Here is a 15,655-nt window from a genome sequence, read left to right on the forward strand (position 1 = left end):
AGGGTTTTTCTCCAGTATGTGTTCTTTTATGCCTTTGAAGATAATTATGACATAAAAAGACTTTACCACAATGATTACATTCATAAGATTTCTCTCCTGTATGTGTTCTTTTATGCCTTCGAAGATAACGCTGACATGAAAAGGCTTTACCACACTGATTACATTCGTAGGGTTTCTCTCCAGTATGTGTTCTTTTATGACTTTGAAGATAACTATGACATGTAAAGGCTTTACCACACTGATTACATTCATAGGGCTTCTCTCCGGTATGTGTTCTTTTATGCCTTCGAAGATGACTGTGACATGAAAAGGCTTTACCACACTGATTACATTCATAGGGTTTCTCTCCAGTATGTGTTCTTTTATGCCTTTGAAGATGACTGTGACATGAAAAGGCTTTACCACACTGATTACATTCATAGGGTTTTTCTCCAGTATGTGTTCTTTTATGCCTTTGAAGGTAACGCTGACATAAAAAGGCTTTACCACACTGATTACATTCAAAGGGTTTCTCCCCACTATGTGTTCTTTTATGCCTTCGAAGAATACTCTGATATGAAAAGGCTTTACCACAATGATTACATTCATAAGGTTTCTCTGCAGTATGTGTTCTTTTATGCGTTTGAAGATCACAGTGATATGAAAAGGCTTTGCCACACTGATTACATCCATAGGTCTTCACTCTAGTATGTGTTCTTTTATGCCTTCGAAGATAACGCTGACATAAAAAGGCTTTACCACACTGATTACATTCATAGGGTTTCTCTCCAGTATGTGTTCTTTTATGACTTTGAAGATAACTATGACATGTAAAGGCTTTACCACACTGATTACATTCATAGGGCTTCTCTCCGGTATGTGTTCTTTTATGCCTTCGAAGAATACTCTGACATGAAAAGGCTTTACCACACTGATTACATTCATAGGGTTTCTCTCCAGTATGTGTTCTTTTATGCCTTTGAAGATGACTGTGACATGAAAAGGCTTTACCACACTGATTGCATTCATAGGGTTTTTCTCCAGTATGTGTTCTTTTATGCCTTTGAAGATGACTGTGACATAAAAAGGCTTTACCACACTGATTACATTCAAAGGGTTTCTCCCCAGTATGTGTTCTTTTATGCCTTTGAAGAATACTCTGATATGAAAAGGCTTTACCACAATGATTACATTCATAAGGTTTCTCTCCAGTATGTGTTCTTTTATGCGTTTGAAGATCACAGTGATATGAAAAGGCTTTGCCACACTGATTACATCCATAGGTCTTCTCTCTAGTATGTGTTCTTTTATGCCTTTGAAGGTAACGCTGACATAAAAAGGCTTTACCACACTGATTACATTCATAGGGTTTCTCTCCAGTATGTGTTCTTTTATGCCTTTGAAGATCACAGTGATATGTAAAGGCTATGCCACACTGATTACAATCATAGGGTTTCTCTCCAGTATGTGTTCTTTTATGACTTTGAAGATTACTCTGACATGAAAAGGCTTTACCACACTGATTACATTCATAGGGTTTCTCTCCAGTATGATTTCTTTTATGAGTTTGAAGATGACTGTGACATAAAAAGGCTTTACCACAAAGATTACATTTATAGTATGTATGTCTTCTTTCCTGCCTTTGAGGATGACTGGAACATGCAAAGGTTTTAAAATATTGATTACATTCATATGGTGTATTTCCAGTATGTGTTCTTTTATGCTTTGGGAGAAGACTCTGACATTCAAAGGCTTTAACACATTGAGCATATTCAGAAGGCTTCTCTATAGTATGACTTCTTTCATGCCTGAGAGGAAATTTAGTGCATGTGAAAGATTTACCACATTCATTACAATGTCAAATCTGTATATCTATATGCATTTATTTTACAATTTGGTCTAAATATAAAGAGCAATAAGATCTTAAGATTTTAGCCCATTAGTTACACTTAGGTTTTCCCCTTCATTAAGGATTGTTTTGCATATTTGAAGATTCCTGTGATAGTAAGAACCTTCATTACCTGGCTCATATTGATGGCATCTGTTTCTCTGTGAGATTTTTCACACCATTGAAGAGAACTGGATGAATTCAGACCTTTATCTCACTTCTTCCATTAACAAATTTTCCTATACTGTGAGTCCTGCTATATTTCCAAAGTGAACCAGGACAAACACAAGCATTTACACAATCCTGGCATTCACTGCAGTGTGTTTGTTGCTGGATTCACCAATGAAGCTGAAAAATCATTCTTTTGTAAACTTGTATCACATTCAACAAGTCTACTCAACATGGGGATTACTACATATATTCTAATTGTTCTGAGATAGAGAAATGTATATTGCTTCTTTCCATGTCCCTATGTTCTTATTTTCAAAGTGACATATGATATAGCTATTAAAGGAAGAATGACAACTAAAAGATTTCCACATTTCATTTACAGGTGGACGTTCTGTTCTTCATCAACATGTGGTATGGGGATTAAGTTTCCTCCACAACAACCACTCCCCCCCCATTAACTTTTGACTCTAACTACTCTTCTCATTAAAATTAGCAAAGTCAGAACAAATATATAAGTACAATATTTTACTATGAACTGTTTGCTTGTTAGAAGGTTTTGGACATAATCTTATTACATATTTAATGAGCATAACTTTTGTAATATAAATAGTAGGAAACTAAATGGATAGTCAGTTCTACATCATAGCTGTGATGGAACTATGATTCTAATGGTGATATCTGTTAAGGCATTGATTCCTTGTCTTCATTCTTCAAAGAATGACATGCAAACACAATTAACTTGCCATTGAGGTATATGGTATTGAAATCATTTATGATCATCAATGTACTTTAAACTGTAATTATTTATACTGATCTGATTATTTAAAAGTAACAGATACATCAAAATATCTCCAGAGGAACATTTGTATCAGGTTGCACATGAAAATTACCTTCCATGTCTTCGAAAACTTTGACAGTGCTCTTCAATATTATCTTCCCACTTGTACCCTAGAATATTTTACCAGGAAATATATGAAATATTATTGGAAATTGTGCAAAATTAAAGTACCTCCCTTCAATAATCCTTAAAACCATGCTTAATATCTTCACCTCATTCTTCCTCAGACTCAATCAAATTACAGAAGAGTATCTATAACCAGGAACTAGTTGTCCCTTTATTTTAAAATATGAAGGAAAATGTATGGTATTACCTATAACAGTGAGGTTTCTGTAAGTTTCCACCATCACATCTTTGTAGAGATTCTTCTGGGAAGGATCCAGCAAAGCCCACTCTTCCTGAGTGAAGTTGACATGCACATCATTATAGGTTACTGGATCCTAAAATTTGCATACATAAATGTGTCATGCCCATGCATACAAGACATATATATGATACTGACATAATTGTAAATGCAGGCTTCTTTAAAAATATAGTCATAATAATTCTGGTGTTTCAAACACTTATTCTATGATAGAAATATAATAATATTATCATTTAGCCACTTTAGAAGGAAATTGGGAATTTACCTCTATCATTTCTGAATCCTTTGAATGGGATATCACCTTGTAAGAGAATACATATTACCAGATAGAGTGACAAGATAACCCATCATCATTACTGACTACATGTTAGAGAAACTGTATGAATAGTTACTAAATACAAAAAAAGATGAGCAAGCTGAGTGTATTGACTCATGCCTTTAATACCAGCATCAAGATAAAGGAGGCATGTATATCAGCATCTGAGTTGAAAGCTAACCTATATGCAATCAGTTCTAGGAGAGCAAGAAGTAAAAATTGAGATCCTTTCTCCTCTGCAAAAACCAATCAAACAAACAAAAATGATAGGAAGAACTCAGAGGTTTTTTTAAATGAAGTTTCTACAAAGAAATACATAATTGCTTGAGTTCTGCATTCATTTACTAGATACCTGAATTCCTTCAGTTTAAATGGTAACCTTAATAAATTTTACCAAAAGGAACTATGGATCTAAACAGTTACAAATAGACAGATGAAACCATTAGCAACATAAATGTTGATCATAAATAATCAACACAGTACAAGAGAGATAGCTCAGAAGTTAAGAGTACTTGTTGATCTTGCATATAAGTGGGCCCAATTGCCAGTACTTACATGGGAGAGTCTGAGTGTGTTTGTAAATCTGGATGAATATATTTAACCTTTTGCCAAGTCATCATTTCCTTGTCCTTTGCACGAACAAAATCACTTTTGGTGTACCACATTATGTTCTATCTTGTTTCTTGTTGTGATTGAGTTATCTACTCAAAAGTTCCACAGGTAATGAATGGGTTTATTTGGCTGATTCTGCCATGTTACAATCCATCATTGTGGGAACTTAGAATAGAAATTCAAGCTAGCAAATAGAGACAAAAATCATTTAACTAAACTATTGTTTAGTAGCTTTCTCTGTTACTTGGTCATTGTGTCATGCTCAGCTAGCTCTCTTATCCAGCCCAAGCCAACTTTCTTACAGATATTGTACCATCACTGAAAGGGCTTTCATACATCAATCAGCAATCAACAAAATCTCTCAAAGACATAGCACCCAGCCATTCTGATGGGTTACATCTTCAACTAAGTTCCCACAGATGACGATAGACTTTGTATGTTGACAGCTGGAAGTAACTAGGACACACACAATAATATATGAGAAGGTTTAAAAACCAAAAGCCAATGTATCAACAATGTCAATAACTTAAATAGCAACAATGCAAACATTGATGATAGTAACAACTGGAAAACACATGTATGCCAAAAAGTGAGGAGAAACAAGCTTCTAAGATCAAAAAGAGTAAACAAATGCTGTTTTTCCTCAGAAAGTCTCCAAACCAATAAACTCAAGGAACTCATAACATAATATAGTAATTTTTCAGAAAATAAAAATAGGTGTAGGTCCATCATTTTGCAGAAAAAAATATAACCAAAATATAACTAATAAAAAATTGACAAAACCTAGATAGTACAACTGAATAAAGGAGACACAAAGAGAGACCTACATAGTTAACATGGTCTCTTGAACAAAAACTGTAAGAGTATAATGAAAATCAAAATAAAAAAAATCACTGACGACCACTCACATTGTTCACCCCAGTTCTCTCCTTAGCCAATAATAGAAAATAGGTAGAGTGAGGACTGTTCTGACAAAATTGGATGGATTCACTTGAAGTCTGATAGTTCTACAATGTAGAAAAAGGTTTTAAGTACTGAAATCATCTCATCATCTTTTAAAAAAGAAAAGAATGTCTGTTAGGATCATTTCAAAACCTTTTTGTTTCCTATGATTGATGATTGGATGTAAGTCTGCATCAGAGTAGGAAAATGAAAATTTTTCAAATCAAGTACTAGATAAGAGATTTTTAAATCAGTGTTGTATGATTTGTATCATATACCTAAAGCAACCTGTTTTCCTCTAATTGTTTTATAAGTCATAAGCATTTTTGAAAACAAGTATATCCTCATTTTTATTTATATGTTTTATGTGTGACAGAGGTTTTCTATGTGTGTACAAGTGACACACCAAAGAGTGTGTGGGATCCCTGGATCTGTAATATCAGGTGGTTATGAGCCTCTCAACTTGAGTGTTGGTTTCTGAACTAAGGTCAACCCCAAGTAGAATTTTTGCTGAGTGTCATGCACAGCCCACAGAGTTTTATCCAATAAGCTAAGTCTTTTACAGATTAAATAACAACAGAAACAAAGATAAAGAAAGAAGTAAATACATGAACCCCAGGAACTTGATGAGTCAGTATTAAGATGTTGGTTATGAGACCAGTTAGGCTACCCACAGACCTTCCCCAATCTCTGTTACCCAAGATACAATACTCAGGGTTGTCCCTAGGGCAGCAATAGAACTTCAGCTGCAGCTTCTCTTCCACCTGTTCATAATTCCTGTGAAATCCAAAGACTATCCCCACCTGATCTTTCCTTCCCACCTCATATCTATGTCAAAGCACCCAACTAGGGTAGCACCCTTGATCTACTAATTGTCATATCTTCCAGAAGGCTGTCCACAGATCTACCACATTATCTCTCATCCCAGACCTGATTTAACAGTTGCCCCTATTACTGCAGTAGACCACCAGAGGCAGCTTCCCCTCTCCACTCTCCATGTCTCCTATAGATCCCAAAGATAATCTCCCCCTCATCTCCCCTTCCCCTAGTTTCCAACACCAGCAAGCATTCTCCCTTGAACACATGCTTCAATAAGTCCGGGAAAATAGAGAACAGTCAGCGAACATATGCTCTGAAACTCAAGAGAACAAACAGAAACCCAGGAACAAAAGTCCCATTTAACCAAGATAAAGACAGAAACCAGCACTTTGACTTATAATCAGCCCAAACCTGATGCCTAACATAAGGACATAATTAATAACAGCCCGGGAAATATGTTACCACCATAGCCCAGCTATCCTACCACAGCAGGCCCTGAATAATCTACCAGTTGAAATACAGGGAAAAAACTTTAAAACCAAATATATGGAGATGATAGAGGCCCTTAAAATGAAAATGAATGAATACCTTAAATAAATTCATGAAAGTATAAACAAACAAACAATTGGAAGAAATCAATAAATTCCTCCAAGAAAGCTAGGAAAACACAAACAATTGGAGTAAACCAATAAACAATGTATATTATGCCAAGATTAAAAAAAAGTAATCATTAAAGGAAACAAAATTGTTTAAGACCTGAAAAATGAAAACTGAAACAATAAGGAAAACAGAAACTGAGGGAATTCCAAAAATGAAAAATTTAGGACTACAAACAGGAAGTACAGAGCCAAGGTTCACCAATAGAATAGAGAGTTGGAAGAGAGAATCTCAGGCACTGGGGATAAAATAGAAGAAATGGATACATCAGTCAAAGTAAATATCAAATATAAAAATTTCTTGTGTATAGGAGAGCTACTGATCTTTTTGAGTTAATCTTGTATCCTGCCACCTTACTGAAGGAGTTTATCAGCTGTAGGGGTTCCATGGTAGACTTCTTGGAGTCACTTATGTATATTATCATATTGTCTGCAAATAATGAAAGTTTGACTTCTTCCTTTCCAATTTGTATCCCCTTGTGCTGTGGGATGGTCTGTATGTCAAATGCTCTGATTGGTCAATAAATAAAACACTGATTGGTCAGTGGCCAGGCAGGAAGTATAGGCGGGACTAACAGAGGGGAGAATTGAGAGAACAGGAAGGTGGGAGGAGACACTGCCAGCCACCGCCATGACAAGCAGCATGGGAATTTGCCGATAAGCCATGAGCCACGTGTCAAGGTATAGATTTAAAGAAATGGATTAAGATGTAAGAACTGGATAGCTAGAAGCCTGGGCCATTAGGCCAAACACTTTAAACAATATGAATCTTTATGTGTTTACTCGGTTGGGTCAAAGTGGCTGTGGGACTGTCGGGTGAGAGAGATTTGTCCTGACTGTGAACCAGGCATGACTAGAAAAAACTCCACCTACACATGGCGCCCAACGTCTTAGCAAGAGTTTCCACCTAAAACCTGAGAAAAAAGATTCTAAAACAAAGTGAGAAACAGTTCCTAGTTGTTTCTCTCAAGTTAGTGGCAGCCTGTGTGTTTGAGCTACTATGGCGGGTTCCTGGCGTGTGCGCTCAACCTGCAGAATGGCAGGAATAAGGCCTCTGCAAGTGGCATATTAAGCTGAGTGGTGGATTTAACCTTTCCTAGTACAAAACAAAAAGAGGTTTCTGGGCTACACACTGCTCTGATAGAAGCATAGACCCACTATTTCTGAGAGTTGATGGCCTCAGAGCTGGCAGAAAACGTACCACTGCCATGTTGGGAAGCTGAAGTGGGTGGAGCCAGCAGCCACAGTGCCTTTTCCGTCTTAGAATGCTGCAGTTTAAAGCAATAGACTCAAGGTAATATAAAACTTAAGCCACGTAAAGATGGCAACCACACAGAGAATCTGGATTATGTTCTCTTTGATATTCGTAACTCAAGAAAAACATTTGATTGCAAGAACTGATGAGTTATGTCAAAATGTATATTTTAAAGGTACCTTGACTGCAAAATTTGGATATAAGGATATGTTATTTTGGAAAGGAGGCTCTGCTTTTGTTTCCACAGAAAGCCAGAGGCTATGGATTTGTTCCAGATTAAGATGCATCAGGTTTGACCAGCCAAGACCCTCTGAAAGGTCTCATATGAGAGACCTTTCACCATGGCCCAAATATTCCAACATCCAGTTCAGATTCAAGGCTCAGACGATACACCCTCATGGACTACTCTATAATCCTAAAATTTTTTTGTGTCCCCATAAGATACAGTGCCCCCCTCCAGCAGGAAGTAGTAAGAGAAGCTACGCCCAAATTCCCAAATATACCAAGCTGGCTTTGGAGATGTGTTAAAGTTAAAACCTTCCCTTTAAAAAAAAAAAAGAAAAAAAAGAAAAGGGGAAGTGCTGTGGGATGGTCTGTATGTCAAATGCTCTGATTGGTCAATAAATAAAACACTGATTGGTCAGTGGCCAGGCAGGAAGTATAGGCAGGACTAACAGATAGGAGAATTGAGAGAACAGGAAGGAGGGAGGAGACACTGCCAGCCGCCGCCATGACAAGCAGCATGTGAAGATGCCGGTAAGCCATGAGCCACATGGCAAGGTATAGATTTATAGAAATGGATTAATTTAAGATTTAAGAACTGGATCACTAGAAGCCTGAGCCATTAGGCCAAACAGTTTAAACAATAAAAGTCTTTATGTGTTTACTCGGTTGGGTCTCAGTGGCTGTGGGACTGTTGGGTGAGAGAGATTTGTCCTGACTATGGACCAGGCAGGACTGGAGAAACCTCCAGCTACACCCTTGATCGAATTTTGTTGTCTTATTGCTCTAGCTAGAACTTCAAGTACCATATTGAATAAGTAGGGGGCAAGTAGACAGCCTTGTCTTGTTCCTGATTTTAGTGCAATCATTTTGAGTTTCTCTCCATTTACCTTGATGTTGGCTGTCACCTTGCTGTAAATTCCCTTTATTATATTTAGGTATGTTCCTTGTATTGCTGATCTCTCTAGAACCTTTATCATGAAGGGGTGTTGGATTTTGTCAAAGGCTTTTTCAGCATCCATTGAGATGATCATGTGGTTTTTTTCTTTCAGTTTGTTTTTATGGTATATTACATTGACAGATTTTTGTATATTGAAGCATCCTTTCTTCCCTAGGATGAAGCCTACTTGGTCATGGTGGATAACTTTTTTAATGTGTTCCTGGATTTGGTTAGCCACTATTTTATTGAGTATTTTTGCATCAATGTTCATGAGGGAGATTGATCTGTAATTCTCTTTTTTTTTGGTTGCATCTTTGTGTGGTTTGGGTATCAGGATAACTGTAGCCTCATAAAAGGAATTTGGTAATGTTCCTTCTGTTTTTATAGCGTGGAACAATTTGAAGTGTATTGGTATTAGCTATTCTTTGAAAATCTGGTAGAATTCTTCGTTGAAACCATCTGGTCCTGGGCATTTTTTGGTTGAGAAACTTTTAATGACTGTTTCTATTTCTTTAGGGGTTATTGGTCTATTTAAATAGTTTGTCTGGTCTTGATTTAACTTTAGTATGGGGTACCTATCCAGAAGATCATCCATTTCTTTGAGATTTTCCAATATTGTGGAGTACAGGTTTTTGAAGTGAGACCTGATGATTCTCTGGATTTCCTAATTGTCTGTTGTTATGTCCCCGTTTTCACTTCTAATTTTGTTAATTTGGATGCTCTCTCTCTCTGCTTTTTGGTTAATTTGGATAAGGATTATCTATCTTGTTGATTTTCTCAAAGAACCAACTCTTTGTTTCATTGATTCTTTGTATTGTTCTCTTTGTTTCTCTTTTATTGATTTCAGCTCTCAATTTCATTATTTCCTGGCATCTGTTTCTCCTGAGTGAGTTTGTTTCTTCTTGTTCTAGAGATTTCAGGAGTGCTGTTAAGTCACTACTGTGAGATTTTTCCTACTTCTTTTTGTGGGCATTTAGAGCTATGAATTTTCTCCTTTCATAGTGTCCCATAAGTTTGGGTATGTTGTACATTCATTTTCATTGAATTATAGGAAATCTTTAATGTCTTTCTTTATTTCTTCCTTGACCCATTGGTGATTCAGTTGGACATTATTCAGTTTCCATGAGATTGTAGGCTTTCTGTAATTTTTGTTGTTGTTGAAATCTAACTTTAAACCATGGTGTTCTGATAGAACACCGGAGGTTATTTCAATTTTTTTTTTTTTGTATCTGTTGAGATTTGCTTTTGTGACCAAGCAAGTGGTCAATTTTGGAGAAGGTTCCATGGGGTGCTGAAAAGAAGGTATATTCTTCTTTGTTAGGGTGGAATATTCTGTAAATATCTATTAAGTCTATTTGAGTCATAATGTTTGTTAGTTCCCTTATTTGTCTGTTAAGTTTCTGGCAGACCTGTCCATTGGTTAAAGTGGAGTGTTGAAGTCTCCAACTACTAGTGTATGGGGCTTGACATACGATTTAAGCTCTAGTAATATTTTTTTTTATGAATGTCAATGCCCTTGTATTTGGGGCATAAATATTCAGAATTGAGACTTCATCTTCTCAGATTTTTATCTGTGATAAATATGTAGTATCCTTCCTGATCTCTTTCAATTGATTTTAGTTTGAAATCTATTTTATTAGATATTAGAATAGCTATACCAGCTTGCTACTTATATCCATTTGATTGGAAAATCTTTTCCCAGTCTTTTATTCTGAGGTAGTGTCTGACTTTGAAGATGATGTGTGTTTCTTGTATGCAACAAATGGATGGATCTTGTTTTTGTATCCATTCTGTTTGCCTGTGTCTTTCTATAGGAGATTTGAGACCATTGATATTGTTGAATATTAATGACCAGTCATTGTTAATTTCTGTTATTTTTTGGTGGTAATGTTGTAGGTTTTCCTTCTTTGTTATTTGTTGGTATGGGACTATCAATTGACTGTGTTTTCATGGGTGTATCTAACTTCCATAGGTTGAATTTTTTCTTCAAGTGCTTTCTATAGGGCTGGATTTGTGGAGAGATATTGTTTAAATTTGGTTTTATCACGCAATATTTTGTTTACTCTGTCTTTGTTGATAGGGAGTTTTGCTGGGTATAGCAGCCTGGGTTGGCATCCATGGTCTCTTAATATCTGCATAATGTCTGTAAAAATATGGAATTCTTCACAGATATGCTTGTTTTCCTTGCACAGGGGCCATGCTAATCTACTCTGTATCATTCCAATTTTAGTAAACATGCTGCAGAAGCGAGCACTACATTAATTTTTTTCTGGTTATGTGCATGCTTGTGAGTGTGTGTGTGTGTGTGTGTGTGTGTGTGTGTGTGTGTGTGTTGGTTTGTGTAATGTGAGCCACAAAGGAAATGTAGAGAATAAAGACAATTTTATGGAGTCTACTTTTGTCCATCTTCATATGGTGTTCAAGATTAGGTCACAGCTTTGCACAATATAGACATTTCTAACAGAGCAGTCCAATTGATGCTCAAATAAGATTAGTTGATACACTAAATCAGTAAAATATTGTCTTTTTATGTTGTAAATAGGTTTTCATTGGAATATAGGAGAAATTGAATAATAAATCTTATTTGCAAATGAAAATGATATACTGCTGCCTTTGTTTTTGTTTTTGTTTGTATTGCAGGTGGAATGAGTTAGTTCATTATCAGGACTACACATCTGTTCATAACACTTTCTCAGAACAACAAATGAATGTCAGAGAATACTTTTTGTGAGAAGATATTAGAAAGGAAAGATCTCAAATGCTTATGGATAGGTAGAATCAACATAGTAAAAATGGCAATCTTACCAAAAGTAATATAAAGATTCAATGCAATCCCCATCAAAATCCCAACACCATTCTTCACACACTTGGAAAGAACAATACTTAACTTTATATGTAAAAACAAAAAAACTAGAATAGCTAAAAGAATCCTGAATAATAAAGCAACCGCTGGAGGCATCATGATCCCTGATGTCAAGCTCTACTATAGAGCTACATTATTAAAAAAAAAAACAGCTTGGTACTGGCATAAAAACTGACATGTGGACCAATGGAATAGAACTGAAGACCCTGACCCTAATCCACACAGCTATGAACATATGATTTTCAACAAAGAAGCCAAAACCATACCATGGAAAAAAGAAATTATCATCAACAAATGGTGCTGGCATAACTGGATGTCAACATGCAGAAGATTGCAAATAAATCCATATCTGTCACCATGCACAAAACTCAAGTCCAAAAGGATCAAAGACCTTAACTCAAATCCAGTTACACTGAACTTGATAGAAGAGAAAGTAGGAAGTAGTCTGGAACAAACTGGCAGAGGAGACCACTTCCTAAATATAATACCAGTAGCACAGACACTGAGAGCAACAATTACTAAATGAGACCTCCTGAAACTGAGAAGCTTTTGTAGAGCAAAGGACATGGTCAATAAGACCAAACAACAGCCTACAGAATGGGAAAAGATCTTCACCAACCCCACATCTAATAAAGGGCTGATCTCCAAAATATATAAAGAACTCAAAAAGCTAGACTTCAAAATACAGAACAATCCAATTAAAAAAATAACCTACAGAGCTTAAAAGAATTCTCAACAAAAGAATCTCAAATGGCTAAAAGGCATTTAAGGAATTGCTCAACATACTTAGTCATCAGGGAAATGCAAATCAAAACAACTCTGAGATACCATCTTACACTGTCAAAATGGCTAAGATTAAAAACACTGAAGACAGCTTATGTTGGAGAGGATGTGGAGCAAGTGGAACATTCCCCCACTGTTGGTAGGAATGCAAACTTGTACAGCCACTCTGGAAATCAGTATGGTAGTTTCTCAGAAAATTGGGAATAAGTCTTCCTCAAGACCCAGTTATACCACTCTTGGGCATATACCCAAGGAATGCTCAATCTTACCACAGGGACACATGCTCAGCTATGTTCATATCAGTATTTTTCGTAATAGCAAGAACCTGGAAACAACCTAGATGCCCCTCAACTGAAGAATGGATAAAGAAAATATGGCATATATACGCAATGGAGTTCTACTCGGCAGTAAAAAACAATGATATGAAATTTGCAGGCAAATGGATGGAACTAGAAAATATCATCTTGAGTGAGGTAACCCATACTCAGAAAGACAAACATAGTATGTACTCACACATAAGTGGATACTAAATGTGAAGGAAGGGATGGCCAGACTCCCACCCACAACTCCAGAGACGCTAGCTAACAGGGAAAGACCCTAGGAGGGACACATGGATGACCCTGTGAAGGAGAAGTGGATAAGATCAACATGAGTGGACTGGGTGTGGAGGGGTGGCAGAGGGTGAGGAGTGGGGGATAAGAACATAGGGAAATGGGAGGGTCAAGATGGAACAGAGACAGAGTGAGAGGGCAGGGAGGAAGATACCATGATAGATGAGGACATCATGGAAATAGGAAGAGGCAGGGTGCTTGGGAGGCTCTCAGGAATCCACAGGGTTGACCCTGCCTTGGTCTGCTGGCAGTGGTCCAGAGGGTACCTGGACCAGTCTACTCTGGTGACCAACCTAGCAAATAACCTAGCTGTCATCATAGACCCTTGGTCTAGTGACTGATGGAGGCAGATACAGAGATCCATGGCCAGGCACCAGGGTGAGCTCCAGGAATCCAATTGATGACAGAGAGGAGAGATACTGCAAGTGAGGCACATTGAGAAAATAATGGGAGGACATGCATAGATGACTGTCTACACTAGTTGAAGCCCACGAACTGTGTATTGATGGCTGTGGAGCCCCCATGGGACTGGACTAGGCCCTCTGGATATGGGAGATCGTTGTTTAGCTCGAATTGTTTGGGGGGCATCAGGCAGGGCCATCGGGATCTGTCCCTGTGGATGGGCAGGCTTCTGGAATCCGGTGACTGTGGTGTGACACCTTGCACAGCCTTGGTGCAGTGATAAGGTGCTTGGACCTGCCTAGGTTCAGTGTGCTGGGCTCTGCTAACTCCCCATGGGAGACCTTAATTTGGGGGATGTGGGGATGTGGCATGGCTTGGGAAAGAGGGATGGGGGATGGGAGGTGGAAGGAGGGGAGATCTGTGTATACTATGTGGACTGAGTAGAAAATTTCTTAATAGAAAAATGAAAAAAAAAACCAGACATTTTAGGTCTGGTCAGTTTTGGTGACAAATTTTTTTTAAGTGCTTTGTAATGAAATTTTAATTAAAATGTTAAAAAAGAAATTCACTTCCTGGTTAAGAATTCAAATCATTCTATTTTTGTAGAACACTCTATAAGGAGAAATAAAAATAAAAAATAAGCTGCCCCTAGATCCCATCCCTGAGCACCAGCCACTCCAGAGAAGAACTACCCAACTTGGTCCCAGGTTCTGGTCATTGGGCAGGATACCCCTCACTCCCACTGGGAAGGTTCCCCTTCTCCAAGAACACCTGCAGAACTTGCTATCTCCACGCCCTGCCCCTACATCCATTCATCCAAGACCCCAGCCACTTATTGAGACTTAAAGACCAGCCCCCAGCTCCCATCCTGCCCTGGACCTCCCATCTGGACAAGAGGTGAGTGCCTGGGCTCAGACCCAGAGAGGTCTGCCTCTAGATCCCATCCCTGGGCACCAGTCATTCCAGGGAAGACCTACCCAACTTGGCCCCAGGTTCTTGTCATCAGGCAGCATCTCCTCCACTCCCACTGGGAAGGTCCCCCTTCTCCAAGAACCCTGGCAGACCCTGCAATCTCCACACCCTGTCCCCACACCCACCCTCCGGAGACCCCAGCCACTTCCTGAGACTTAGAGACCAACCTCCAGCTCCTATCCTGCCCCGGACCTCCCATCTGGACAAGAGCTCCCAACCTGCCCTATCTAGACAAGAGAGAGAGGCTTCCTGAATCTGTCAGCTCTGTCTGGACCAAGAGCACTGATAAGAACAAGAACCAATGCACAAGGAGATGGGCAGATGTCAAGGCAAAAGTACATACAACAAAATGAAGAGCAGTACAGCATCACCAGAACCTAGTCAACCTCCAACAGCTAGACCTGAACATCACAAAATGGAAGAAACACAAGAAAGCAACCTTATGAGTAACATCATGATGACAGTAGAGGCTTATATCGAAGAAATCACAAATGAAATTGAGGAAAAGACAAACAAAAAATGGGAAGAACACTATAAAAAAAACCAGAGGAAAGGACAAATAAATCAGAATAAAACAATAAATCCCTGAGAGAAAATCATGAAAAAGCAATGAAACGGAAGAAGGAAACAGTTCAAGACCTGAAAAGGGAAACAGAAAAATGAGGAAGATACAAACAGAGGGAATGCCAGAAATAGAAAATCTGAGTAAACGAACAGGAACTTCAGATGCAAGTATTACCAACCGAATGGAAGAGAGGATCTCTGACGTTGAAGATACAGTAGAAGAAATAGATTCATCAGTCAAAGAAAACACTAAAGCCAACAAAGTCATGACCCAAAATGTCCAAGAAATTTGGGACACCATGAAAAGACCAAGCCTACGAATAATAGGGGTAGAGGAAGGAGAAGAATACCAACTCAAAGGCACAGAAAATATATTCAACAAGATCATAGAAGAAAACTTTCCCAACTTAAAGAAGGAAATGGCTATGAAGATACAAGAAGCCTATAGAACATCAACA

General features: G+C 38.0%; 1 protein-coding gene and 1 non-coding gene across 2 annotated transcripts in view; both read right to left on the bottom strand.

The window, feature by feature from the left end:
• Window positions 1-15,655, bottom strand: part of LOC143269387 (uncharacterized) — a 35,746-nt gene that overhangs the window by 7,729 nt on the left and 12,362 nt on the right. Inside the window, 3 exon segments of the mRNA XM_076554484.1 lie at window positions 2-1,787; window positions 2,929-2,986; window positions 3,190-3,316. Of these exon segments, the coding sequence (XP_076410599.1) occupies window positions 2-1,787; window positions 2,929-2,986; window positions 3,190-3,316 (1,971 nt within the window).
• Window positions 11,150-11,256, bottom strand: LOC143269445 (U6 spliceosomal RNA). The gene has a single exon (XR_013045868.1). It is a non-coding gene; the product is annotated as a U6 spliceosomal RNA (small nuclear RNA).

This window comes from Peromyscus maniculatus, chromosome 18, assembly GCF_049852395.1.
Source record: "Peromyscus maniculatus bairdii isolate BWxNUB_F1_BW_parent chromosome 18, HU_Pman_BW_mat_3.1, whole genome shotgun sequence".
NCBI lineage: Eukaryota > Metazoa > Chordata > Mammalia > Rodentia > Cricetidae > Peromyscus > Peromyscus maniculatus.